The sequence below is a fragment of the Rhynchophorus ferrugineus genome, unplaced genomic scaffold (assembly GCF_030347505.1).
Source record: "Rhynchophorus ferrugineus isolate W39M unplaced genomic scaffold, kcgeb_rfMv2 rfM6, whole genome shotgun sequence".
Lineage (NCBI taxonomy): Eukaryota > Metazoa > Arthropoda > Insecta > Coleoptera > Curculionidae > Rhynchophorus > Rhynchophorus ferrugineus.
The window spans coordinates 13,681,586-13,708,471 of NW_027472585.1; the positions used below are offsets into that span (position 1 = coordinate 13,681,586).

Genomic DNA, 26,886 nt, shown 5'->3' on the forward strand with positions numbered 1-26,886 from the left:
TTCTAATTGAAATATATTTTAACACAATTTGAGGTACTATTGTTTTTTATTATTATTATGTAATAAGTATATTGTACAAAATTAACTTTCTATTTTAGTTTACTATATATTTAAACTTTGATGTAATTTAGTTTATAGTATGAAATTATATATAAATAAATTACAGTACAGATAATATATTTATAGTGCTGTAAAAGATAAAACTGTATTTTTTTCTAATTGTTTGTTCTTGGCCAATGTTTGCTTTATATTCCAGTTTATTGTTGGTTTTGTGTTCAATAATGTATAATATATATTATTCCAAGGGAGAAATGTAAATGGCTTTTAACTCAGATTAAGTTTGTTCTTTACATTGTATCATTAATCTGACTATATCCTCAATGTTGCATAGCTTAAACATGTAATTTTAATTTGTTATTATCTAATTTATATTTTAAAGAATCTATAAATTATTGTAAACCAGTTTAATTTCATTCTACCTACACATTACTTTGGTTTTATGAGCAAACATTCGACAAATTACTAGGAACATAAAATCACAGACTTGATAGACAAAACCTACAGAGAGAAAAAGTCTGCTCAGATATTTATCAGATGTAGAAGTCCTCGATAAAGTCGCTTAACAATGATAGAAGCAAAAGCAGGTGTACCACAAGGCAGTGTTGTGAAATAATAGAAAAAATGTGTTAGTTATTTGGAAGAAAACCTAAGTTATTTGTATATAATAATTTAGTTCTAAACAAGCAAATAAGTGTTTGGACACCTGGAATTCAGTTATGTAGATGTTTCGCGAGAAGTACAACTAGACCTGCGGATTCTAACTGTTATAGAAGAAATCAAGAGATTCCCAACAAGACATGAAGATGTCATGGTAATACTGAAGTGCCGCAACTCTTGGATGACATTGAGCTAGGATGCAGATTCAAGAGAATCAAACCGTGATATTTTCAGTTGTCTAGTGTACTAAATAGTAAAAAAAACACTACAGTTCTACTAAACTTTATTCTATTAGAGGCTATGTAAAGGCCATTTGCAAGTTAATTGTTAATGACTAATAAAAATATATTAATAAGTTTAAAAAGTCCAAATTTAATGGTAACCTAAGTTTCTGAAAGAAGAAATAGGACATCGTATCATCGTCATATCTTTCTAATGTCGTGGTTTGTTCGTTTGTATTTGTTCATTTTTTAACTTAAAATTCGTGATATTTTCGTTTTCTTCCACACATTTGATGAATTTGTTTATTAAACCCTATTTTATTCACTTTAAGAGTGACAAAAGGGAGAGAAGACAAAATGATGATCAACCAAAGCGAAGCAAATATTCCATCATTACTCGAGCGCATTTCAAGGGACTGTATCATTTATATTAATGTATTTTTGATTTCCAAATCAAAATTCATAACAAATTCGTTGTTCAGTATTTTTATTCATTGTTAGAATTTCTGAGTCAAAATGAAGCTAATTGTCCGAACGTGGCAGCAATAAAAAATTTTGTATTTTAATCAATATTCTGTTCTTTTCTATATAGAAATTATATGACAGGGTCCATCTTTTGTCGAGGCTGACAAGCAGGATTTTTATTATTTTTAGAACAAAATATTAAAGTAATGACAATTGATCGATTGATGGCTGCTTTAAATATCACTGGTAGCCACCTAGAGCAAGTGAAAGAGTTGAAGTACTAGTAATCAGTAATACAGAAAAAGAAAGTGGAAAATAAAAAGCTGAAGCTGTAGTGCTTTTGCTTCTCTAAGATTATGTGTATAGAAAAGAGAAAATATTACAATCATGACTACTTGAGATTACAATCAGTGCCCAATCATTGATTGAAATAGTTGAGTGACAGGTAAAACGAATTTCCATAGGTTCTGTGGCAAAATCGTCTTTTTCAGCTATAAGTGTGATAATTGTTCTATTAGATTCAAATAACAACACATTGCTTTTATTTCCTTTATTATTTCCACATATGATGTTGTCCAGTAGTATACGTACATACAATTGCGATTCATTCATTATTCTACAAAATAATTCCTTAACATCGTCTTGATTTACTTGGAAATAAATAGTGACCTTATCCATCATATTTTCATTTAAACGACGTTAATTTATTAGGATTTCGTTATCGATTATATCTCTTGAATCACGGTACTATTTATTTTTAGTAATACATTCATACATAAATATCAAAAGATAAGAATAATATAAAATAGTTTACCTAACTAACAATAATTTAATATATTTTATGATATATTCCACTAAGTATGGTTATAATGCTAGCGTGTTGTTTGATGTGTATATATATATTACAAATACAAAAGGTAAAAATTTATTTAAAAAAGACCAACGTAAATAGTTAGCATTCAAAATAAGCAGAAAACATCTTTACTATTTTTATAGAGTATTTAGCATCCGCATTTTTGACTGGTTGCGCCATCTTCACGTCGAACCGCATATTTAATATGTACAATTCATTAGAGTTCTCTGTTTTATCCGCATTGATACAGTACGAAAGTGACAAGTTAAGGCGAGAGATGGCAGAATTCTCGAACGAGCAACGTACTATAAACTTCTTTTAGCCTTAACAGTTTGTTATAAACTGATGATAAATCTTAAAATATAAAAGCGTAAAAATGAAATAGAAGATGTTTTATATTACACAGCTCATAAACTCTATTCAATGCCGTTTTAAGAGAGACACTTCCTTTTTTTAGCAGGTTCGTTAGTATATACACAGATATGTAATAAGGATCATAGATACATTTTATTTTTGGAAATCTATGGCGTAATTTTTAAAAGTGAAACCGATGCGGATATGTCGAGCTTACAATCTAAGAGTTATCAAGCAACAAACGTTGTTTGGATATGTTAAAATTAAAATTAAACGCTTATTTACAACTATTTGGTTATAGACAGTCAAAATATTATTATCTTGACACCAATTAACTACTTAATTATTATCTTAAATATTTCCTATGGCGTTTTTTAAAAGACACGAAAGACCCATTGATAAATAGATTAATAATATTTCATACAAACTTTGGTTTTAAACATCTCTGAATATGTAATCGGACAGTATTTTGTTTGGTGTTTTCAACTTTGTGGTGTTTAACAATAGATCTTTGATGTGTCTAGGTAGTTTCAAATGCAACTAAGTATGATAAATGATGAAACACCGATGGATGGATTGAGGAATATAAACAATATGACTTAGGCCAATGTTTTATGTGGTTAACTTAAAATATGGAATTAAGTAGTTTCTCGTAATCTTCCTGTGAGAGCAGGTCATCGACATCTAGGTGATTTCTGAAACACATAAATATATTGAAATTAGTTAAGATTAATGTTTTAAAAATATGTTACAAAGTCGTATTTACTTTTATCAAAACATCTAACATATTGAATTGGAATAAATAATTTAAAAAAGACATAGTGTTTAATTTGTAATGCGTTTTGATGAACAATATTGTTAGTTTTCATAATGAAATACCACTTTTAATGGAGAACATATGCTTGATGGACATCAACAAAGGATTAATAAAATTTGTAAAGACATCGTCCAATGCACAATGGATTTAATCAAAAGCGAAACTCGATATGATTTCGAGGTATTGAGAGAAATCATTCGAAGAAACATCCTTTTAAATGAACAACAAAAATATGACTACGACACATTGATGAGGGTAGTACTCCTTGTCTACACTTCCTTCAGGAGGTTTCGCAGTAATTTCTAGGATAGCCAACGCTGTTGCGCCTATTTTCCTTCCGGATTATAAAAGAAAAACTTGCAAATAAAAAAAAACTTATTAATTGACTGATTTCGAATCTGTAGATATATGGTCTATTCTGTTATCGATGCCATTTTTCTTATTTGCTTCCCCTGCTTCTCACTGTGTGTTTTTTTGGTATGATTTTTCTAATTTCTTGTCTTGCAATTTAATCGGTGTCTTCTCTCCTCGAGAACTAGCTACAATATCTGCAAAAGAATTAGTGCCCCTTCTCTTTTTGTGCCTACGTACCAAATGTACATGCTTACACAGAGTATTCTTTTTCGTATATTCTGGACAGTTACAGATATATGTTACCTAAGCACACAAATCTTACATACTCTACAATACAAAGTTCTACAACTATTCTCGCAGATTTGATTGATATTTACATTGTATATTTTGTTGTATATTGAACCGTATGGATTTTATACTTTTTTTGTTACGTTCTGCTCTCTTATGAGCCCTAATAATTATACGATTCTGATAAATACTAGCCTTTGGTCTTTCAATGTTCAAAATCCTTTTTCAAATTAACAAATCTATCAGATCATCTAAAGGATCTAATAGTTTTGTAACTGACACGTTAGCATTCCTTCTTAGTTTATTTGCTTTCAATACATTGTACAAGATTCTATTGCTATATTTGTATGGATTCGAAATATCTTTTAAAATATCTGTAAAATCAGAAAGATATAAGTATAATAACAAATAGACAGAAAACATTTCAAAACAAACCAATAATCATATTAATACACACAATAATATGAAAATAATTCCATATTATTTAACATAAAAATATACCCTTTGTTCCATAGCAATCTACAAAATTGGTGATATATAACGATAATATTTTACTAATAATTCACACCTTATACACTTATTTTCGCATTATCTGCCACAAACTTTGCCTATGAAATAATTATATTGCCTCAACAAAATGTAAATACAAAATTAACCTAAAAGTGACTTCTAATCACAACTGTGGTAAATAACAAGGGGTATTTAGAAAAGGACGCGTAATTGTGAAAACTCTCAGGCTAGATTAGAACAAGTGCGCATGTGCAGTTCTAGCCAATCGAATCTTGTATGGTTGGCATGGATGTGTAGGTTTTTTACTGTCGTCTATTTCTTGCGGTCAGAGTTTTCAAATTAAATCCACTTTTCATCACTCGTCACTGTTCGATATAGAAATAACTTATAATCGTATCTTTGAAGCAGAATTTTACAGTTGATTTTTCGATTTTCCATGTGTCTGTCATTCAGTTGATCCATCTTCCCATCTTTTACTTATCGTTTCTTGGGTCACATTTAACGCTTATGCCAATAGTTTTTCAGTTTGGGTTGGGTCTTCATCCAATAACTCTTGCAGTTTCGAATCTTCAAACTTTTCAAACGAGCCACAAGGCACGTTTTCAGTCACGAAATTTGACAAAAAGTTATAAATCTATGACGGCGTTGCTTTCGGAAATTTTAACATTTATAGATTTGAGGCTGATGTTAGTAGAATCATAGTGTAAATATAGAGGTTAAACTTAAATAGGCGAAACCGAGGAAATGTTTTGCGTGGTCCATTCAATGGTGGATCTGAGACCACTTTTTTGATCGGTTCATTTGAATTGGCCTACGAAGGCATTTAATTGGTTCATTTCTGTAACGCGATTGTTTGTGTCTGTTTGTTTATGACGACATTGTTGTGTGTCTGATATAAAGTACGATTAGCATTCTTGTATCTTAAATATAATTACTATTATTTGATTTTAGTGTATCTTCATTCTCAAAAGTGTTGTGTATCCAGTGTATATGCGGACGTAGTTTTCCTTGGAAGAAACACCCCAAGTTAGCAAGATTAAGGATTTGTGTGACTTAGCATTGCTTTTACCTAGTACGTATACAATTATTTATTTAAAGCATTTGGGTTCATATATATTATTATTTACAGCAATACAACAGAAGAAATTATGAACATATTACACACACTCTAAATCCAAAATGTGTCCAAATGAGCCAATGGTAAAATTACATTGAAGGTAAATGTAATTATACTACACGAAAAGTTTTTGCTACTCTTTAAAAAGTTGTTTGTGAAGTTCCATCAATTTAAAACTTAATTATTTTGAAGGGGTTCATTTACTTAAAACAGATGTATATTGGTCAAGATACTTATAATTAATGTTTTGGCTTAAGGCTCCTTAACCGAGATAACTTTTTCAACAAGGATGTTAATAAAATACATTAATACAAAATAGTATAATACAATTTGCAAACCAACAAGGTGAGCTTGATTTTATAAACAAGAGATTACAATGCTTGTTTTATTATATTGTTAATAGATGCTTAAGCTGTCTTTTTAACTCCTCAATTTTACCATAATAAGAGCACATAAGTAATTTTGAAATATATCATATGTTTTAATTTTCTGTTGCTGTTCTTCAAAGTATTACTTTTTTGGAATGTTTTCTCCATTCTGACGTATACCATATGATTTAACTGTTTTAATTATCCATTCCATAATTTTCGCAATATCATTGTCAAAGTAATAATAACTTGCCTCAATCATTTTTGTGTTGAACAAGTAGGTAAAATATTAACAGACACAGACTTTCAGCTGTGCTGCTTTGCTTTCAGTATGAGGGAACAATAAGATACTTAATAAACTTTAATACATCTTATTTGAATTGATAGCACTAAAATATATAAAAAAGGGAAAAAGAGCTATAGACAATTTTGATTATGTTTCCCACGCGATATGTTATGTTTTCAATTAGATTGCAGCCATTTTTATATCCACATTTAATTATTTTTATATAATTATATATATATATATATATATATATATATATATATATATATATATGTATATATATTTATATCTATATAATTATTATATATATGATATATATATATATATATATATATATATATATATATATATTCTTATGTTTTGCTTTTTGATATTATATAATATTTGTATTTATACAGAATTTTATATTAATAAATGGTTTTATTTAAAATTTAATTGATCAGTATAATGTGACGTCAGGGGTTAGTCACGTAATACGTATGAAATCGTCGACCAATGAAATGCTCCCGTTATAAAATATTTTCATTACAGGTGCCTGTAATGGTAATTTAAAATAACCAACGAAATTCAGCGAAATGACGTTCTCAACGTCTTCCTGCTGAGACCAAGCAAAACAATTCAGAAATTATTTGTATTAAGTTAACACTCTATATATTACTTTTTGAGTAGAATAAAATGAGATATAAGTCAAATCATAACATTGCATGCTTAAGCCTGGTGACGTCTGTTAAAAGAACAGGTAATAACTTTCCTGTACACCTGTTAAATAAGATCAATATTTCTAATATCCATCGCTTCACAAACTTTATGTTTTATAGATCGCAAAATATATACAGATCATCAGTAGTGGATCAACAACATTAATCCCGTTTAATATCTGAGTTTCACTACTTATGTGAATGTAAGACTCACGTGTTTTGATGAAAATAACAGCGAGCAGCATACTTTGTTAATGAGCTCAAATTTAATATCCTCACAAAGGACCCAACCATTTCGACACCAATTCCTCGGCCTCCCGAAAAAAAAAACTTCCCCGCCAACTTACGACCTCTCCTTCGACCAGTCGCCACCGTCCGTAATGTCTGCGTTTATAACTTGCCTCGAAACTTTTTCTTCGCCCTCACTTTTTCCGCCGCCAGTAATGAACTCAGTATTTCACGCAAGTTGCGTGCCGAACTACCTGCTAATTCGCGCGACCCCTCGCGGGATCAGCCTCAACTGCCGTGAGCAACAGCCGGTCCCGTCCGAAAGTTCCCCCCCACTAATTAGTGTCGCAGAAAGTTTATTTAAATAAATGAACGTTTTATTTTTTTTATTTCGACGGACTTTTTTCTCTCAGGCCTTCGGTCCTGATAGGCGAGGAAACTTTGTAGTCGACGTGATGAATAAAATAGTAGTTCGGGGGATTTTGGACGGTCTTTAATTATTTACAGACGGAATAAGAAATATATATTGCCCCTGGGAGTTATCGCAACAATTTCGGGATGTGGAAGTTTGGTGATGTCAAAATTACACTGCCCCACTTGATTTTTTTTCGATGTAGTTTATTGTTGGGAGAATTGTTTAAAGAAAGGCCTATTGGTTAATTTTTGAACTTAGTGTTGTATTGTTTTTTATAATACTAGCAACTACTAGGTTTAAAAACAAAAACACATCATATTAGACAAAAAAAAAGAGATTAGAAAAAAGATCAGATTCAAAATCAAAGAGCTGTAGTGGTTAGTCAGACTTCCAACTTCCCAAGATCAAATAAACCAGTGAACCATAAAGTCTATTTACGCTAAAATATAAATGGACTAGTAATTCCTAGGTTAAGGTGTAAAATTATCTGAAAATCGAGGATCTAAAGTTCTCCATAGTGCGCATCATTGGTACGCCGCTGATAATTCCATCATATAATCCTTTTCAAGTGTTTGCTTTCAAGTAGTGGGAAGTATGTACTAGTATTTTTAACTTTTTATTGAAATAGGAACACATCGGCGGTATTATTACGAATCCAATATGTCACCATTGCTTATTTTTGAAATAAAATTGTTTAAGTGAAATAAAAGTTTATCTTCAAACCTACACAATCAATTAAAATTGGATTACTTCTTTAACAAATTTACTCATTTTAAGTTTTACAAATGTCTTTTTATACATGAGTGAGTAGTGAGTGAGTAGTTCTTTCAATATAAACAAAATTTAATACAATTATTTCAGAAGAAACTTTATCTGGAAAGAATCCATAGATAGCTAGGTGTAAAGATAACTCACAAGGAGATCTAATCGAACTTTCAGATATTGGAATAAATTTTTAAATATTTCAGAATGGGACTAATATATCAGTCATCGCAAGATGATAATAAAAATAGTGTTAGGATAACAAATGTTGATGGAAAAAAGTATATAATGGAATAATAATTGATTAGGTTTTATTAGTCATAAGAATTATTAATAACTCATTTGAGATAATTGTTCTTCATGTTGGAAAACCCCAACAACAAAAGAAACACTACTTGGAACTTTTGCTGACGACACAATTATTATGGCAAACGATATATCTTTGCCTAGGGCAGTAGAAAAAGTACAAATGGCACAAATTTTGCATTGCGGCGAAATAATAAAAACTTAATTAAATCACTCAATGGATGCCCGATTCCTCAATCAGAATCAGCTAAATACCTCGGCATCCATCTTGACGGAAGACTAAATTGGAAACATTATGTGAGACAAAAATCAAAACACATTAGAACCAAAATAAATATTAGTCGGAAGATCAATTTGATCTAAAATCAAATGGATCGATTTATTAAACAATCATAAAGCCAATTTGGACCTATGGGATGTAAATATAGGGCTGCACTAAAATTCAAATCAACTAGTCATCCAACGCTGTCAAAACAAAATTCCTCGATTAATTACTAATGCCTCTTGCTACGTAACCAACGAAGAACTGCACAATGACCTGGAAATCAAATGGATTTGCGAAGTTATCCGAGATATCGCCTTAAAACACGAAAGATGATTACTAAATCATACTAACGTGGAAGCAATACAACTAAGGACAACGCGTGGGATATGAGAAGATTGAAGCGAACCAAACCATATGAACTTATATTAAGTGTATACCTTTACATTAAGTTATTATAATTTTATAATTGAGGAATACATATTGATGTATTTCTCTTGCACTAGTCTTCCTTGTGAATTAATCAAAGTACAAATGAAATGTAGTAGTAAATTAATTTATAATTAAGATTGTACTAAGCATATGTAATAAAGATGTTATAAAAAAAACAAAAAAAATGTTGGAAACACGAATGATTAATAATACCTTAGGTTTGGATGGACTCGATTAAATACATCGAAGAAGAAGTTGACAAATTATAGAAATGCGAAGAAATGTTAAATAGATTGGAAATTGACAGCTTTCTTATTTACTTGAATGAAACTTACTGAATATATATTATGATTCAATGATGGAAATTTCAAGAATTGTAGGAAATCTTACTCTAGAGTGGAAAAGATTTATGCGCACAAATATGTTCATAATTGTTCAGAATATACCATGAGAATTTGCTTAAAATGTTTGAGGAGAGAAAGAATAATAACTGTTTTGCAGATATGGCAAATGAATTAAGGAGAATGTCGTGATTAAATCTAGTTTCATCAAGAAAGATTTATGTAGGCAGTAACATAACAAATTAAAACATAACTAGAATTAAATCCATATGTTTTTAGTTAGATCTAACCCTCAAAGGATGCGTGTATAAATTTCACGTGTTGATAAAATATTGCTTTTTGAAGGGAAAAAATATAGTTGAAGCAAAAACTTGGTTTGATGCCGAGTTTCCGGACACTGTCTCAGGAAATTAACCATCAAGGATTGGTATGCTAAGTTTAGACGTGGTGAAATGAACACCGAAGACGGTAAACACAGTGGACGTCCAAAAGAGGCTGTTACCGACGAAAACATTTAAAAAATGCACAAAATGTTTTTGAATTACCTTAAATTGATATTGAATAAAATAGCAGACACTCTATAGATATCAACTGAACATGTACATCATATCATTCACGAATATTTGTGTATGAAAAAGCTCTGTGCAAAGTGGGTGCCGCGCGAACTCACTTTTGAACAAAAACAACGACGAGATGACGATTCGGAGCAGTGTTTGAAGATGATCAAGCGTAATAAACCCGAGTTTTTGCATCGATATGTGACAATGGATGAAACATTGTTTCATCATTTCACTCCGAAGTCCAATCGACAGTCATTTGAGTGGACTGCAAACGATGAACTCGCTCCAAAGCGTGAGTAAACGCAACAGTCAGCTGGCAAGGTTATGGTGTCTATATCTTGGGATGCGCATGGAATAACTTTCATTGACTATCTTGAAAAGGGAAGGACCATCAACAACGACTATTACATAGCGTTATTGGACCGTTTGAAGGACGAAATCGCTGAAAAGTCAGCCGCATTTGAAAGAAAAGAAAGTGCTGTTTCACCAAGACAATGCACCGTGTCAAGAATCCATGAATTGGGCTTCGAAATGCTTCCTCATCCACCGTATTCTCCAGATCTGTCGCCCAGCGACTATTTCCTGTTCTCAGATCTCAAAATTATGGTTGCTGGAAAGAAATTTTCGTCGAATGAAGATGTGATCGACGAAATTGAGGCATATTTTGAAGCAAAGGAGAAATCCTACTACAAAAATGGTATCGAAGAGGGTCGCTATAATCAGTGTATCAGCCTTGATGGAAATTATGTTGAATAAAAAAACTAATTTTGGCAAAAAAATGTGTTTTACTATGGTAGGTCGGGGACTTTTCAATTAACCTGCTATTAGATTTACTATAATGTTAAAATACATTATATTTGATAACGGTATTTTAGTTTAATCTTTTGATTTAGATTCTATGTAGTATGTAGTTGTATGTCAAAGCCAAGTTGAACTAAAACTGAGAGTTGATGCGGCAACATTGCGACATTTAGACGTCATCAATTTAGATGAAGTGAGTTCACTGTTATATTGAACGGACTATAGATGATACGAAGTTATCGAGTAATAAAAAATTAATGCTTATTGTTTCCTGAATCCGAAAATCAACAATAGAGGGCGCCATCATCTCATCGGCTTTAAATTTGTCAGAGATGTTTTTGTTATTATTACGACTCGGCCATTCCGCTATTTATCAGAAGCGTTCTCGGCAAAAAATCGCTACTTTTACGCCGACATAAAACGTTAAATGGCGATTAAACGATTTTTATTGTCAATTAAAAGGGCGTGAAATATAAAAAAGCGACTTTGAATCGTTTAATATCCCAAAGAACACGACGGCAACTCGAGTTTAACGTCGCCCTTAACCTTTTCGACGGGTTAAACTTTAAAATCCAGTTAATTTTTCATCGGGAGGCGACCGTAAAAACGATCTATCGCGCTCCTACTGGCCCGACAATAGAATTATCCGCCGGCGGAATGTATACCGAAGTTTAAATTTCTTTTCTTTTTCCGCCGATGGTCTGCGGAATACTAGGGGGATGATTAAACGGGGATGAAATGCGGTTTCCTCGGTTCCGTGTAGGATTTAAACTGGCCGGCGTCAAACTACTTTGGTCCCCGAGAGGACGCCAAAAGAAACAACGGACGTCGAGGAAGCGGAACAAAGCCGTTTGCCATATAAAGAGATATCGAAAACCTAATCGGATATACGTTGGTTTAATGTCAATTGAATAGTTCGGGGATTCTAAGGGATTTTCGTAGGGTAAATGTGGAGAATACTGGGTTTAGTGGAATCGTACTTTTTAGATTAAGAACAAGAATAATATCTATTATTTCAGTTCTTTAGATCTATGTTACAAGTTAAACTTGTAACACGTTCGTTCGTTCAACACGTTCATCCACATTTTCAGTTACTAAAATCTTATCTCACATATAATAATTTAGTGTACTAGACCCGATAGTGTATTTCCTATATACAGCCGATCTACCGACTACAATTACTTCTGTTGAAAGATATACAGACGATGCAGCCTTTTCACAAAGATCCAATAACAGCACTTCCAGAGATACCTTGATAAAAAAACAACTGTTGAATACGACTGAAGACATGACGTTTTAAAGCAAATTAAACAAAATCTACCCATGTAACATTCACTCTGCGTAGAAGAACGAGCCCGCCAGTGATTATCAATCTTGTTTAACTTCCCCAAGTTGAAGATTCTAAATATCTTGTAATAGTACTTTAAAAAAGTGTTTTAGTGCACCGCATTGTGCTCCCGAAATAGCTAAATGTGATAGTTGATATGATGAAATGCGTATGCTAAAATGTTTAACACCATCCGATCTACTTATAAAATATATATAGACTTTAGAATAGAATTTAGAATGGGACTAACTCATTAAGATAATATTATAAACAGATCACTTAATAATGTGAATTTTTAGATGTCATATATATAACATAATCATAAGAATTAGAATTAGACTTAGTCATAGGACCAAGAGTAATAATATAAAAAAAAAACAAATTAAACAACAAAAACTATTTTTAGATAACCTGTCTATCTGTCTTTTCTTCTGTTAAAACATTTCTAAGATTTTGTAGCCCATACATAGCTCTAATCTGGGTGAGCCGTGTGCAACTGTTCAGCATGTGGTAGACTGAAATACCGGCATGGTGACAAAACTCACAGCGAGCACGCGGGCTCGAAGTCATCAAGTGACCGTGCGAGAAACGACAGTGGCACAATCTCAAGTCGATTCAGAGCTACGGCATGGTGACGAAGGGAAGGAACGCGAAGAGAGGAGAAAAAATTTGTAACAGCTTTAACTTCAAAGAGTTGCGGTTGGCTTCCTGGGCGCAACGGTGTTGTAACTCGTTCTTGTTGAAACAAGAAACGATTGGGATAAGGTCAGTATGGGTACAAATATTTGTGATTGGGAGGGGAGAGGATGTATCTGCGCGCCCTTTTCTCGGTGTACCAACGTGAGAAGGGATCCACAGTAAACTTGTATTAAAGCCATTAAGATAGAGGATAGGTGAACCTCTAAGATAACCTCTAAGATGAACCTTTAAGATAGTTGAACTTCCAGAAAACAATCGAGAGCATTTCTGGAGTATTAGCCATTCCTTGAAGGATTGTGTTGTGATGTAGGATAAAACTTTGAATATCGCGAATAGTTCAGGGGTCAGTACTAAACCCTGTTCAGGGAGCTAGACATGGAATGAACGGTTGTCCATCACAAAAACACTACCAAGCCCGCTGCCAAATTTAGAGTCATCGGTATATAACAGGTGGGGCAAAAGTCCCGCTACCATTTTGATTGCACGCCAACTTGGTTATGTGATATTTATCAGTTTCGCTTTAACCGTTGTGTAGTGTAGACGTCCAAATTTTATTACGGATAAATATACGCCAAAAGAACGAGCAGAAATAGTAACAGTATTTATTGACAATATTGACTCAGCGGAAATTGCGTCAAAAATATCCTAATCTTTCAGTGCCTCACAAACCCACAATTTATCGTTTATATGCGAATTTTCGACAGCACGGTACGACAGCAGACAGGCCTTGTTCTGGAACATAACGGACGTCTCGTAACGCTGAAAATGTGGCCCTGGTGCGCGATAGTGTTGCAGAGTCTCCAGAAATATCAATTCAGAGACGTGGTTACCAGTTACACATTCCTGCACGCAGTTTAAGGCGAATTTTGAAAACTTATTTTAAAATGTTTCCGTACAAAATTCAATTAGTCCAAAAGTTGCTACCGAGAGATCCTGATCAACGAGTTGGGTACAGTAATGCAATCCTAAAGCTGTCTGGTGAAACTGAAGATTTTTTAGTCTAAATTGATAATGAGTGACGAGGCCTATTTTCTTCTCAGTGGCCACGTCAATAAACAGAAGAGTTGGTTTTGGGAACACAGTATCCTCAATTAGTTCATGAAACATCATTGCATCCACTAAAAACAACTGTATGGTATGTTATTCATGCTGGAAACATCACTGGTGTCTATTTTTTTGAATATGTCCACGGCTTTGCAGTTACTGTTACAGCTAAACGGTACTAAGACATGATTTGAAATTTTCTTATGACTGAAAAGGAAATGCAAGGCGCGAAGTGGCGATTTAGAATGGACAGTCATCTCCGGATTTAACAGCACCAGAATTTTTTTTATGCGCTTTTTTACAATCAAAAGTTTATATGAATAAGCTCCAAACGATTCAACATCTTAAAGACAATATTCGTCACGACATTGAAGAAATTCAATCTCAGATGTTGCAGGATGTCATGAAAAATGCCTTAAAAAGAGCCGAAAGTTGCATAGCGAATGGCGGTTACCATTTAGCCGATATATTTTTTAAATTATAACGAAAAAAAAATGTAAAGACGAAATAAACATTTTATGAAAACCAAACTTACTTATCTTTTCTTTGAGCAATGTTCTAGCCAATCAAAATGGCAGCAGAACTTTTCTTTTCTTTTAGAAAATTGACATAAAGATGTGTTTATGAATTGGGTAATGAAGACCCAAGGGGGAAAATTGGGGTAGTGGTGAACAAAGAGGCGATGTAACAAGCCAACTGCTGGCCTTATAAAGTATTGATTTTAACTAATATGAATCTTTATGTAGGTGATATAAATATCATTAGTTGATTATTTCTAAAGTAGATTAAACTAAAATACATTATTCTATAACGAGGATCGGCACCAATATGTCAGAAAACCGGAAACAGAATTAAATATTAGCTTTGCATTTCGTGGCTCATACAAACTGAATGTTAATGCGACCGATCCGCAGTTTCGATGTTCAAAAGTTTCAAAACTAGTTAATTTCCACAGAAATGCATTCGAGCCGAGCATAAGAACTATCTATCACGTCCGTGATACCCGACAATAGAATTACTCGATGGTAAAATGTACAGCGAAGTTTAAATCCCTTCTTCTTTCGACGGTCGGTCCGTGTATACCCGGGAGATTGTTCGGTAGGGTCAAAATATGGTTTCGGAGGCTCTAAGGCGGTCAACGGAAAACTACTTCAGTCCTCCAGAGAATGTATGAAGAAACTACAAACCAGAAACTATTACGAGGGTAAGGCAGCGCCGACATCAAACTACTTTGTTTCATATAAATTGAATCATATCATTATATTTATTGGGCGTGTGACTTAATTTAGACAGATTTGTCGGGAAATTCGATTTTTGAACAAAATTGTGACGTAACAATAAGACTTCATCCTTTTCTATCTTGTCGATATTTAACTTTGATGACCATGATGTTTTTTCCTTCGTATTATATATATATATATATATATATATATATATATATAAATGCAACGATTCATTTATTCATTAACTTAGGCCGTCGCAGTCAATCAAATGTGCGAAGAGCTATCTCACGTGCTAATCGCACTAATGACCAGAGAGAGATAGATCAAGAAAATAGTCGTATTGCTGTGTCAGAATTGCGTTCTTTAGAGATTGACAATGAAGTACATAGGCTTAGAATGCAACGAGTTCGTGCACATCAAATACAACAATGGCGAGCACGACATAACGAAATTGAACGATTCCGCAGACACAGTGCTCCTGTGATCCTGGAACGAGCTGCATTCCACTATGATGCGGCAATAGTTTATTGTGCCGACAAATCGGTAACAGTGGGGAAAATGAAAATAATTTGTAAATATTGCAAGGCGTTAAAATACAGTGGTGAATCTACTGGATTATATTGCGCTGGAGGCAAAGTAAAATTGCCACAATTGGTCCCACCACCAGATCCTTTGCGCTCTTTAATTTCTGGGATTGGAAATGATTCTAACCACTTCTTGGCCAACATTCAGAAATATAACAGCTGTTTCTAGATGACATCATTTGGCGCTACACATATTATACAGGACAATTTCATGTCTACTTTCCCACAGTTGACACAAAATGGCATGCAGTAGTTACCAAACACATGATACATGGACCTTGCGGAGTTTTCAACTACAATTAACACTGTATGGTTGACGGTAAGTGTTCCAAGCGATACCCAAGAGACCTGATTACTGAAACCATAACGAGAAATGGTGGATACCCACTGTATCGTCGGCGATCAGTTGCGGACAATGGGAGATCGGTAGTTGCGAAGGTAAGAGTACAAAATGTAGAAATAGACAATCGTTGGATCGTGCCATACTCTCCAATATTATCCAAAGCTTTTGAGACTCATATCAATGTGGAATATTGTAATTCTGTGAAGTCGACAAAGTACATATGTAAATATGTTAACGAAGGTAGCGATATGGCCGTCTTCGCTGACAGATGGGTCACCAGATGGGTCGCTATGTAAGTAGCAACGAAGCAATTTCCGTATCTTTTCATTTACGATCCATGAAAGACATCCTACACTAGTCCATTTGGCAGTCCATTTAGAAAATGGTCAAAAACCAGGACCACCTAGTTGACTATCCCACGGTGTTTTTAAATTCACTGGAATTGCCTGGATTACTACCTCACAATTTGAAGTTAAAAGTAGGATGACAACTGCATCATGCTGCGTAACATTAATCAACCTCGACTGTGCAATGGAAAAAGACCGCCTGTGAAAAAGATGATGAATAACGTCATTGAGGCAACAAACATTGAGAGGATGTCTTGATCCCGTGTATATCGATGATTCCAACGGATTTACCATTCGATTTTAAACGTTTACAATTTCCAGTACGTCTGGCCTTAGCGATGACCATAAATAAATCTCAAGGCCAGTCGTTGGAAGTTTGCGGAATCAACTTGGAGTTTCCTTGTTTCGCGCACGGACAATCAAACTTTGCGTGTTCGCGCGTCCGAGAATCGTCATCTTCGTTTATTTACGCATCACAAAACAAAACAAAAAATATAGTTTATCAGAAAGCTCTAAATTGATTGACAAACTGTATCATAAATGTGTGTGTGTCTGTAAATATCTAATTGAAGCCTTATAAATAGCCAGTATTTCAGGGAAACTCTGTTTTTTAAGTATGAAACATCATGTGTAATCGAAAATAATAATAAAAATTCATTTATACCGAGCATTTTTTTATTAATTACGGATTATTTGGCCTTTTATTGATTGACTGAGGCAGTACGAAGTCTGCCGGGTCAGCTAGTATGAAATATATATACAAAGTATGCTTAACCATATATAATCACTACAGTCTATCCAAAGAAGTTTTATACATACGTCAAAACGTCGCAATGATGCCTTAACAACTCTGAGTTTTAGTTCAGTTTGGCTTTGACATACAACAAAAAAAAATTTCAAACATTTTGTAAAAATGCTTACCTCTCTAACAAATTTGACTTTCAAGAGGCCTCTATTATCTCGTTCCTGCTCAAAGTAACCGATTAGAGGCGCAATCTGATCTGTTTGCCTTCGGAATTTTCAACCAGAGTAATAATAAGCAGCGATTTGAAATTTGTTAAAACAAGCAAAGCATTAAAATAACGTTTGCCGTTTATAACCTCTTATCACTGTTTTGAAGAATTTTGCAAACGTTTGATAACCGAACGACTTTGGCATGCTAGTTCGATTACACGTTCGAACTTCAAACAGCATTGTGGCCCTTTTAAGTAGAATAAAATGAGTAATCAAACGTTAAACATGAACCTCTTGTTCAACAAGAAAATGTGACTCTTCCACCCATACATATAAAAGTTACACATAAATAAGAAAACTTACAAACCTACTTAAACAAACAGCGAATTTGATGAAAATTTTACAACGAAAAAGTTAGCGACTTGGTTATTTTAAAGCTAAAATATCCGGGATTTTACTGACTCACTTGTTACAAAAATTAAAAACGATGTGATGCAGAATGTCTTTAAAAATACATTTGTTGCATTCCATTTCGATTGTTTCCCCTTTATTTAAATGCTGAGTGACGAATTAGGAGAACGCTTTCACCACGATATAAAACAGATAGAGGAGCATTATCAAGGAAGACGGAATACTAAAATGTTAGCAGATTATTGCTGGTTTATAATGAAAGAGGATTGTACTGTTCACAAGAGGATAAGTTAATATATCGCCATTTTTCTTCAGAATATATGGCTTATTTTTTTATTGATTATTGATTGTTTTTCTATTTGTCTATTTGTAAATATATTAGTATTTTTTTATAAAATTAATAAAGTAAATATATAAGTATGATTTAAAATTTTCATATTGTCTTTATTTATTTATACTATTTTAATTTATCGTAATTTTGAAATGTCACGCGGTACAAAAATCTGTTTAAGTTTGAGTGCTCAACAGGTACAATTTAACAAAAAGAAAACAGTGTTATCTAATGTTATAGAATAAACAAATTTGTGACACAGTGTAATTTATTCGTCGCTTTCAAATTCGAATATCGCTCGGAGAAGTTGTTTGCAGAGATCCCGCCAAAAAAATAATACATACTTAATTTGTTTATCAGCGTTCGTTCGCAGAGCGTATAAAAACAAGCAGCCGCTTTATTAAATTATACTAATTAATGCTCGGGACGAAACCGAGCCCTTAAAATCATAACTGCCTTCATAAATTTGAGGACGGGATCGCGCTTCGTCCCGTCCAACCTTGAAGTTAATTGTTCAGAACGGCGGCAGTACCAGACAGAAGCACAGAGTTAAATTATCTTTGGGTCCTTTGAAGTCTTGAAGAGAGCCGAGATAAAAAAAAATGGACATAGATGTTTCGGCGGGTAAGATAAAAGTGGGACACGGCCAAAGATTTTGTTTTCCTTTCGTTGGAGTGTTGTCGGCAAACGAAAGAATTTTAGAGGATCACCGGTTACTTTGATGTTTAATTATTACGATTACTTTAAGATAATATGGCCCTTATTATTATATCTCCTTTTATATACAGGGGATAGATAATACATCTGTTACACATTGGGACATTGTCTTGTTTAAAGGTTTTAGACATGAAAATTTGAATTACTTTAAATAGATTGTAATTGCTTCAACCGTTTTGATATCTATCTTCTCTTTTAACTCGATGTTTAAATGGGTCGCCAGCTTTAACAATTGTAACTTCATTAATAGTAGGAGTTCGGATCCAACAAATTATCAGCAATAACGCAAACTCCACCATCAGAATGGACTACAGTCATTAACAAAAAACTATTGAGAAGTCCAGAAGAATAAATCGCGACGAAACAAAAAAGAATTAGCGACTATTGGTTACAAAAACCGATAGAGACAATAAACAGCTTTAGCAACCGGTCGGAAGAAATTGAAGAGAATATACAACCAAGCCCTGAAAAAGTTGTTCCCAACCCACCACCAATAACAGTCTATAAGGTAGGAGTAATAAAACACGTCCATGACCTATTGAAAACCATTACTACGAACTACACAATTAAAACAGTGAGCTATGAAACAATTAGATCCAATTGTTCGAAGCGGATCACTTTAGAGTTCTTGTAAAAGAATTAGATGGAAGAAATACCCAATAACATACATTCAGGCCAAAATCCGAGAGAACATTTAAATTCGTGTTAAAAGGATTACATCACGGGACGGACTTTAACACCATCAAGGTAGCACTAGCTGAAAAAGGTCACGAGGTCGTAAATGTTCGCAATATACGACATCGCACGACAAAAAACCTCTGCCTATGTTCTATATTGATATAAAACCTAATGGAAATAATAAGGCGGTGTAAGAAATCACCAAATTGGAAAATAATATTATTAAATGCGAACCACCACATATAAAAATAATTATATCACAATGCACGAGGTGTCAAGCGCACAAGGACTTACTGTCGCAAATCATATAGATGCGTAAAATGTGCAGGAGAACACAAAACAGGAGATTGTACTCGTAAAGTTCGCGATGAAAATGTGAAATGTGCTAACTGTATCGGAAATCATCCAGCGAACTATAAAGGTTGCATAGTTCACAAGCAACTACAACAGAAACTCTATCCTGCCTTAAGGGAAAAAAGGCATCAACAGCAACAAAAATAATCCACACCTACCAGTTTACCCACCAGACCAAGTCAACCTGACATAACTTATGCCCAAATGGTTGAAAATGGTTCAGCACAAAATCGAGAGACGACATCTCAACCTACTGAAACTAGCAGCATCTCTAGATTAGAAAACATGATGGTCAAACTAATGGATCAAATGAGTACGATGCTTGGTCTACTCACAACCGTCGTCAGCAAACTTGCCTAATGCCTGAAACCAATAGCTACAAAATCGCCGTCTGGAATGCCAATGGGCTCCAACAACACGCCAGGGAACTAAAAATGTTAGTAACTGAACAAAATGTTGACGTTATGATGGTTTCCGAAACACACTTTACGGACAAACATTATTTGAAAATTCCTAAATATAAATTTTATCATACAAATCACCCCAATGATAAAGCACATGGAGGTACAGCCATAATAATTCGAGATGATATAAAGCATTTCGAAAAAGAAAAATTCCGCAAATACTACCTGCAAGCCACCAGTATAACCATAGAGGAAGTCCATGGACCATTAACAATTTCTGTAATTTATTGCCCACCCAAACATAACAACAAGGCAGAACAATTTCAAGAATTCTTCAGTATGCTAGGCAATAGATTTATAGCCGGAGGAGATTAAAATGCAAAACATTTAATGTGGGGTTCAAGAATAATAACCTCAAAAGGTAGAGAACTGCTAAAAGCAATAAGGACAGATAACTTACAACATATCTCTACTAGAGAACCAACATATTGGCCTTCAGACAGAAATAAAAAACCAGATACAATAGATTTTTATATTACAACAAATATTAATAAAAAAAATGTCAGGCATAATCATGTTTCGATCTGTCTTCTGATCATTCACCAATAATAATAACAATTTCTTCAAAAATTACCATCAAAGATAAAACCCCTTCTTTGTGCACTAATAGAACTAACTGGCCCTCATTTAGAGAAAACTTAGACCGAAACATCTCTCTAAACTTACCGTTACAAACTGAAATGGATATAGAAATAGCAGCAATAAATCTTACAAAAAATCCGCGGCTCCTAACAGTGAAACATTTCCAACAACAAATACACATATATCATGTATCAAAAAAAAAAGAAAGTTACGATGAAATTGGCAACAGCAAAGGACTGAAGAGAATAAAAGAGCTGAAAGAACTAATCCAAATTGAACAAAACCAAGGCATTCAAGAATACCTAGAAAACTTGACATCAACTGAGGCTATAGACTATTCGTTGTGGAAAGCAACAAAAAAGCTTAGGAGATACCAGCAGCATAACCCACCTATTAAAACAAACGAAAATAATTGAGCGAGAAGCAATAAAGTGAAGGCCGACATTTTCTCAAAACACTTAAAAAATGTTTTTAAACCTTTCCAGTCTCAGCTACATAAAGATGAGGAAAATAAAATGACTAGCTTTCTATATTCTCCATTTCAAAAGGATTTACCGCACGAGAAATTAACGGTTAAAAAAGTTAAAAATACAACAATGGGGGAGATTAGTATTAAAAAAGCTCCTGGTTATGACTTAATTACTGGCAAAAATTTAAAAGAACTATCAGAAAAGGGTATAAAACTATTAACATTTATATTTAATGCTATGCTACGAATTAATTACTTCCCTAGAATCTGGAAAGTAGCTAAAATATTAATGATTCTTAAACCAGGAAAATACCAGAAGATGTGACCTCCTACCGACCTATAAGTTTATTACCGATAATCTCGAAAGAAAGTTTTCGAGAAATTATACTTAAAAAAGCTAAACTATATAATAGAGAAAAGAAAAATTATTCCAGAACATTAGTTTGGCTTTCATGTTTGTCAATAAGCATGGGACTATAGAACAAGTGCATAGACTTGTAAAGAAAATAAACGCTGACCTAAATGCCAAAAGATATTGTTGGGCTGCTTTTCTAGACGTATCTCAGGGTTTTGACAAAGTATGGCATACGGGCTTGCAAGTTAAACTAAAGAAACTTCTCCCTCATCCGGACTATCAGTTACTAAAATCGTATCTCACTGATAGACATTTTATTCTAAATCAAGGCGATGAACATACCGAATTAAATCCCATATATTCAGGAGTTCCGCAAGGTAGTGTACTGGGTCCAGTACTGTATCTTGTGTATACGGCTGATCTGCCCACCACAAAAATAACTACTGTGGCAACATATGCAGACGATACAGCAATCTTAGCATCCCATGAAGATCCAGTCACAGCATCAATAAACCTACAAACCCACCTGGAGCAAATACAATTATGGTTGAACACATGGCGCATTAAAGCCAATGAAACAAAATCCACGCATATACCTTATTAATAATACGCGCATACGTTTACCCTGCGTAGAAGAACATGTCTAGCAGTGAATATCAATCATCGTCAACTCCCCAAGCAGAGCATGTTAAATATCTTGGTATGCACTTAGATCGACGCCTAACCTGGAAGAAGCATATACTCTGTAAACGGAAATAACTGGGACTAAAATTATATCAAATGTATTGGCTCATCGGGCGCAAATCCAAGTTATCATTAGATAACAAGGTATAGCTGTATGAGTCTATACTCAAGCCCATTTGATCATATAGAATCCAACTATGGGGTACCGCTAGCAAATCAAATATATCCATCATTCAACGGTTCCAAAATAACGTGTTGCGTGCCATTGTTGATGCTCAGTACTATATTTCAAATAAAGTGATACAACGCGATATTCCTCTAGAACCTATAACGGGTGTAATTTAACGTGTTTGTGTGAAGTACTTCGAAAGAGTGTGAGTACATCCCAATGTACTCGCTAATCAGCTAAACATGCAACGTGATAGTGAAGTGCGTAGACTAAAACGTTTAACACCACCTGATTTGATTACTGGACATATGTAGACTTTAGAATAAGGTTTAGAATAAAACTAATTAATTAAGATAATATTTTATACAGAAGATTGCTTAATGAAGTGATTTTCTACATGCCATGTATATATAATATAGATATAAGAAATACTTATTGCCAATAGGGCAGATTGTGGACTCACGAGGAGTAATAAAAAAAAATTAACAGTAATAGGTAAATTGAAAAGTCCTCGACCTGACACATAGATGGCGCTACTAGACTTAAATCTATATGTTTTTTAGTTAGCCCCAAACCCTCAAAAGATGCGTGTATAAATTTGACAGCTGCCGAATCATTATACCTTCAAAAAATCGTAAGAAATATTTTATCAACACGCGAAATACCTTTTTATCCATTTTTTCACAATAACAGAAATTGCTTCACTCAAAATGCTATAATTCACACATTAATGATCCGACAGCTGTCAAATTTATACACTATATAATTCTACTGGCGCCATCTATGTGTAAGGCCGGGGACTTTTTAATTGACCTGTTATTACCAAAGAAGTATGTGAAAGTGTTTCGAATGCGAAATCTCAAGAGGTCTTCTCATAGGTTCTTTTACTTCTTGCTACAAATTTGTACTTCTGTATCAGAAAATTAGAAAATCAACCAGAGAAGGGTTACCAACCTCACATCATTTCCTGTCAGAAACCAGCCTTTCTTTTCGAAGAGTGTTTTGCTTCGGTTCGAAAACATCGTAAAGAAGTAGAATCAACCAATGAAGCTCTGCTTAACAAAAGGGCGACTCTTTAATATAATAATATATCGTTTATCACTGATTACGTCTGAATGTCGATAACTTAAGAAGGATATTATTGACACACGTGTTTGAGTAATATTTATCGCGTAAAACATTCCAAAGATATATTAATGTTATATACATCTAACAGCAACGTTTTTGTTAAATTTCCCGTCCACACTCCGCTTACGCGATTATTAATTTGATCGCTACAGATAGGAAATAACAGGAGAGCGACAAATTATTTTGACACAATGAAGAAGAGCCTTGCCCGGAAAATTATTAATTTCTCCGTGCCGCCGGCAAAGAAGGATGTTGCCACCGCCGCAGGGGGAAAACGATGGGCACGGCCCATAAAGGTTTATTAAATTCAGCTTCAATAGAAATTTTTTAAAAGCTCCTTATTCCCACGCCAGCGCGGCAGCAGCAGGAACGGCTCCCGTGAATTGTCTTTTTTGTTTGTTAATTTTCTTGAAATTAGATTTGGTTCGTTAGCGATGTTAGTGCTTTTTCTTTTTGCTTCTTTCTCTCGGTTGGAATTGTACGATTCTATTATGGCAAAACGTTTTTGAGGTCGTTGTTTGTTTGTATTTAATTGCATAAGTCGCCTGGGGCTAGATATGGTTTGTATTGCGGTCGGGTAAATGCTTTATATTTAATAATATTTTGTTATTGAACGATGATATATATATCTCTTGGTTCACTCATAATCATCAGTGCTCAAAATTAATTGCTAAACATTTCTCAGGTATTTCTCATGGTTTTTAGTATTAAAAAGATTCACACAAATCAACAAATGCCTACACTTAATCATAATGAGTTAAATAACAATAAAGCATTGTTCGGGTAAAGTGTTGTTTTTTTATCTAATTGTTATTTTTTTAAATAGAATATGACACATGGGGTAAAAAGTCCCGGGCCTAACACTAACGGCTACTGTTATTACTACATTACGACTACATCTACATTAATTTTAAAGGTTGGCAACGTGGGTGGATTAGTACCGTGAGTTTTCCGGCTATAAAAGACCACCACGACTACGTATCCCTCTCTTTTCTCTATCTCTTGTCACAGTACCACTTTCATAGCGCTTTCGTCCATCCTCCTATCGAACACATGTAGTATTTAACAGATGAAATAAACAAGTTTTTATTCAGCCGGTGTTTTCTGCCCCCGTGCGAATTTCTTCCACAAAATTAGTAGTGGGTGTTGCGATAAAGGACCGCTTCGACAGCCACACATTCCGACCGACCAGGCGAACATTTCCTACAATTGGCGACCCCGACGTGGTCGAAGTGCCTAACGGATAAACCAGCTCAACAGGGTCCACTCGACACGTGCATGGAAGGTTAGCGCGAGGAACCCATCACAATAACTTACAGGACGTTATCTCATAAGTCTAGCGTGATGGCCGAATACCACAGAAGCCCATCATGTATAACCTCAACGTATGAACACCTCTGCAATACGAAATGGGACACATAAGGTACCATACTTATAGGTACTCTAGATCAAATCAGAACGCCCCAAGACGAACTACGTACTGCTACTTCTTCGATGGCAGCTGATCCCTAAAAACTCCTGACTAAGGTTGGATCCCTATCTCAGAAGCCGTCTCTGGGCGATTGATTGCGTGATTGCGGGTGTGCTCAGGAACCTACACCACATGGAGGTACATTCCACGGCAGCTCCACTAGGAGGAGAGTGATGTAGCGACCGCTACAACTCTTTAGACCACCACTATTACATCTACATTAAATTCAAAGGTTGGCAGCGCTGATGGATTGGTAACATGCGGTTCCTGGCTATAAAAGTCCACCACGACGACGTCTCTCCCTTTTTTTCTACCCCTTGTAACAGTGCCATTTCCATAGCGCTTCCGTACTTCCTTAACCTAACCTAATATTCTGTCCATCCTCCCATCGAACACATATAGTATTTAACATATGAAATAGAAAAGCTTTTATTCAGCCGGTGTTTTCTGCCCCCGTGGGAATTCCTTCCACAAAATTAGTAGTGATTGTTCCGATAAACGACCGCGTCGACATCCACACATACCGACCGACCAGACGAACATTTCCTACAGTAGTACTTTAGAAGAGACGAATTTGAGCGAGAGGAAGGAAAGTGGGATGTTAGATAGAATAGGAAATAGTTAGCGAGTGTAATTTATATATTTTAGTAAGGCGTTTGAGGAGAAACTGTGGCTACACAAGTATAAACCCGAAAAAGTGACTTTGCAATATGACAATATAGCAATGCACGGTTCATTAAACTGTATCTAGAAAAAAATAAACAACACGCGCTAATTAAAAATAGCAACAAACGAAAATACGATAAATAAGAAAAATAAAATTATAAAATGAAACAAGACAAACTCATCAAAAACAAGATAAAAGCACGAAGACGAAATTAAATAAATTAAATATTAATTAAATAAATCTGGGTAGTTCGACGACCTCCCCAAATAAGGTGTTTTTCTCATTTATTTTTAACATACCTTTTGATAAATTCATTGTGACCGTTCATTCTTACCTCACCAAAACAGGAAGCGTTTCATTTAATTATACTAATTAATTGTTTGGGCGAAATAATCATAAACGTTTTAATAAATTTCGGCAAAAGACGGCCGTTACTTAACGCTCGGAATAAATCACCGTTTAATGTCGGAAACAAAAGCCCGACATTAAAGAAGAATTAACTTAAAATAGGTGAGAAGTAAAAAGAGTTTAATTTTCCTTACGAATCAAGGTTTGATTATATCGAACGCTATTAAAACAATCAATCGCTTGTTTTAATTGGTGAAGGTATAATTAAGGAAATTGCCTTAATTTTCAATAGATACTTTTACTCGATTGTTATAAGCTGAAGGTATGTTTCGTTAAAATTGGGAAATACTAGTACGACTAATTGATACCTTTATTTTTATAT

The 26,886-nt window shown here is 34.2% G+C and overlaps 1 protein-coding gene across 8 annotated transcripts in view; it reads right to left on the bottom strand.

The window, feature by feature from the left end:
* Positions 1-1,938: 1,938 nt before the first annotated feature.
* Mp (collagen XV/XVIII-type protein multiplexin) overlaps positions 1,939-26,886 on the bottom strand; it is a 754,107-nt gene continuing 729,159 nt past the window's right edge. For 7 of the 8 annotated variants that reach the window (XM_076407452.1, XM_076407453.1, XM_076407450.1 and 4 more), the window contains one exon: positions 3,098-3,305. In XM_076407452.1, the coding sequence (XP_076263567.1) occupies positions 3,236-3,305 (70 nt within the window). In that variant the 3' untranslated portion in view covers positions 3,098-3,235. Of the gene's footprint in view, positions 3,306-26,886 lie in introns of all 8 variants that reach the window. The other variant, XR_013006194.1, reaches the window with a different exon arrangement.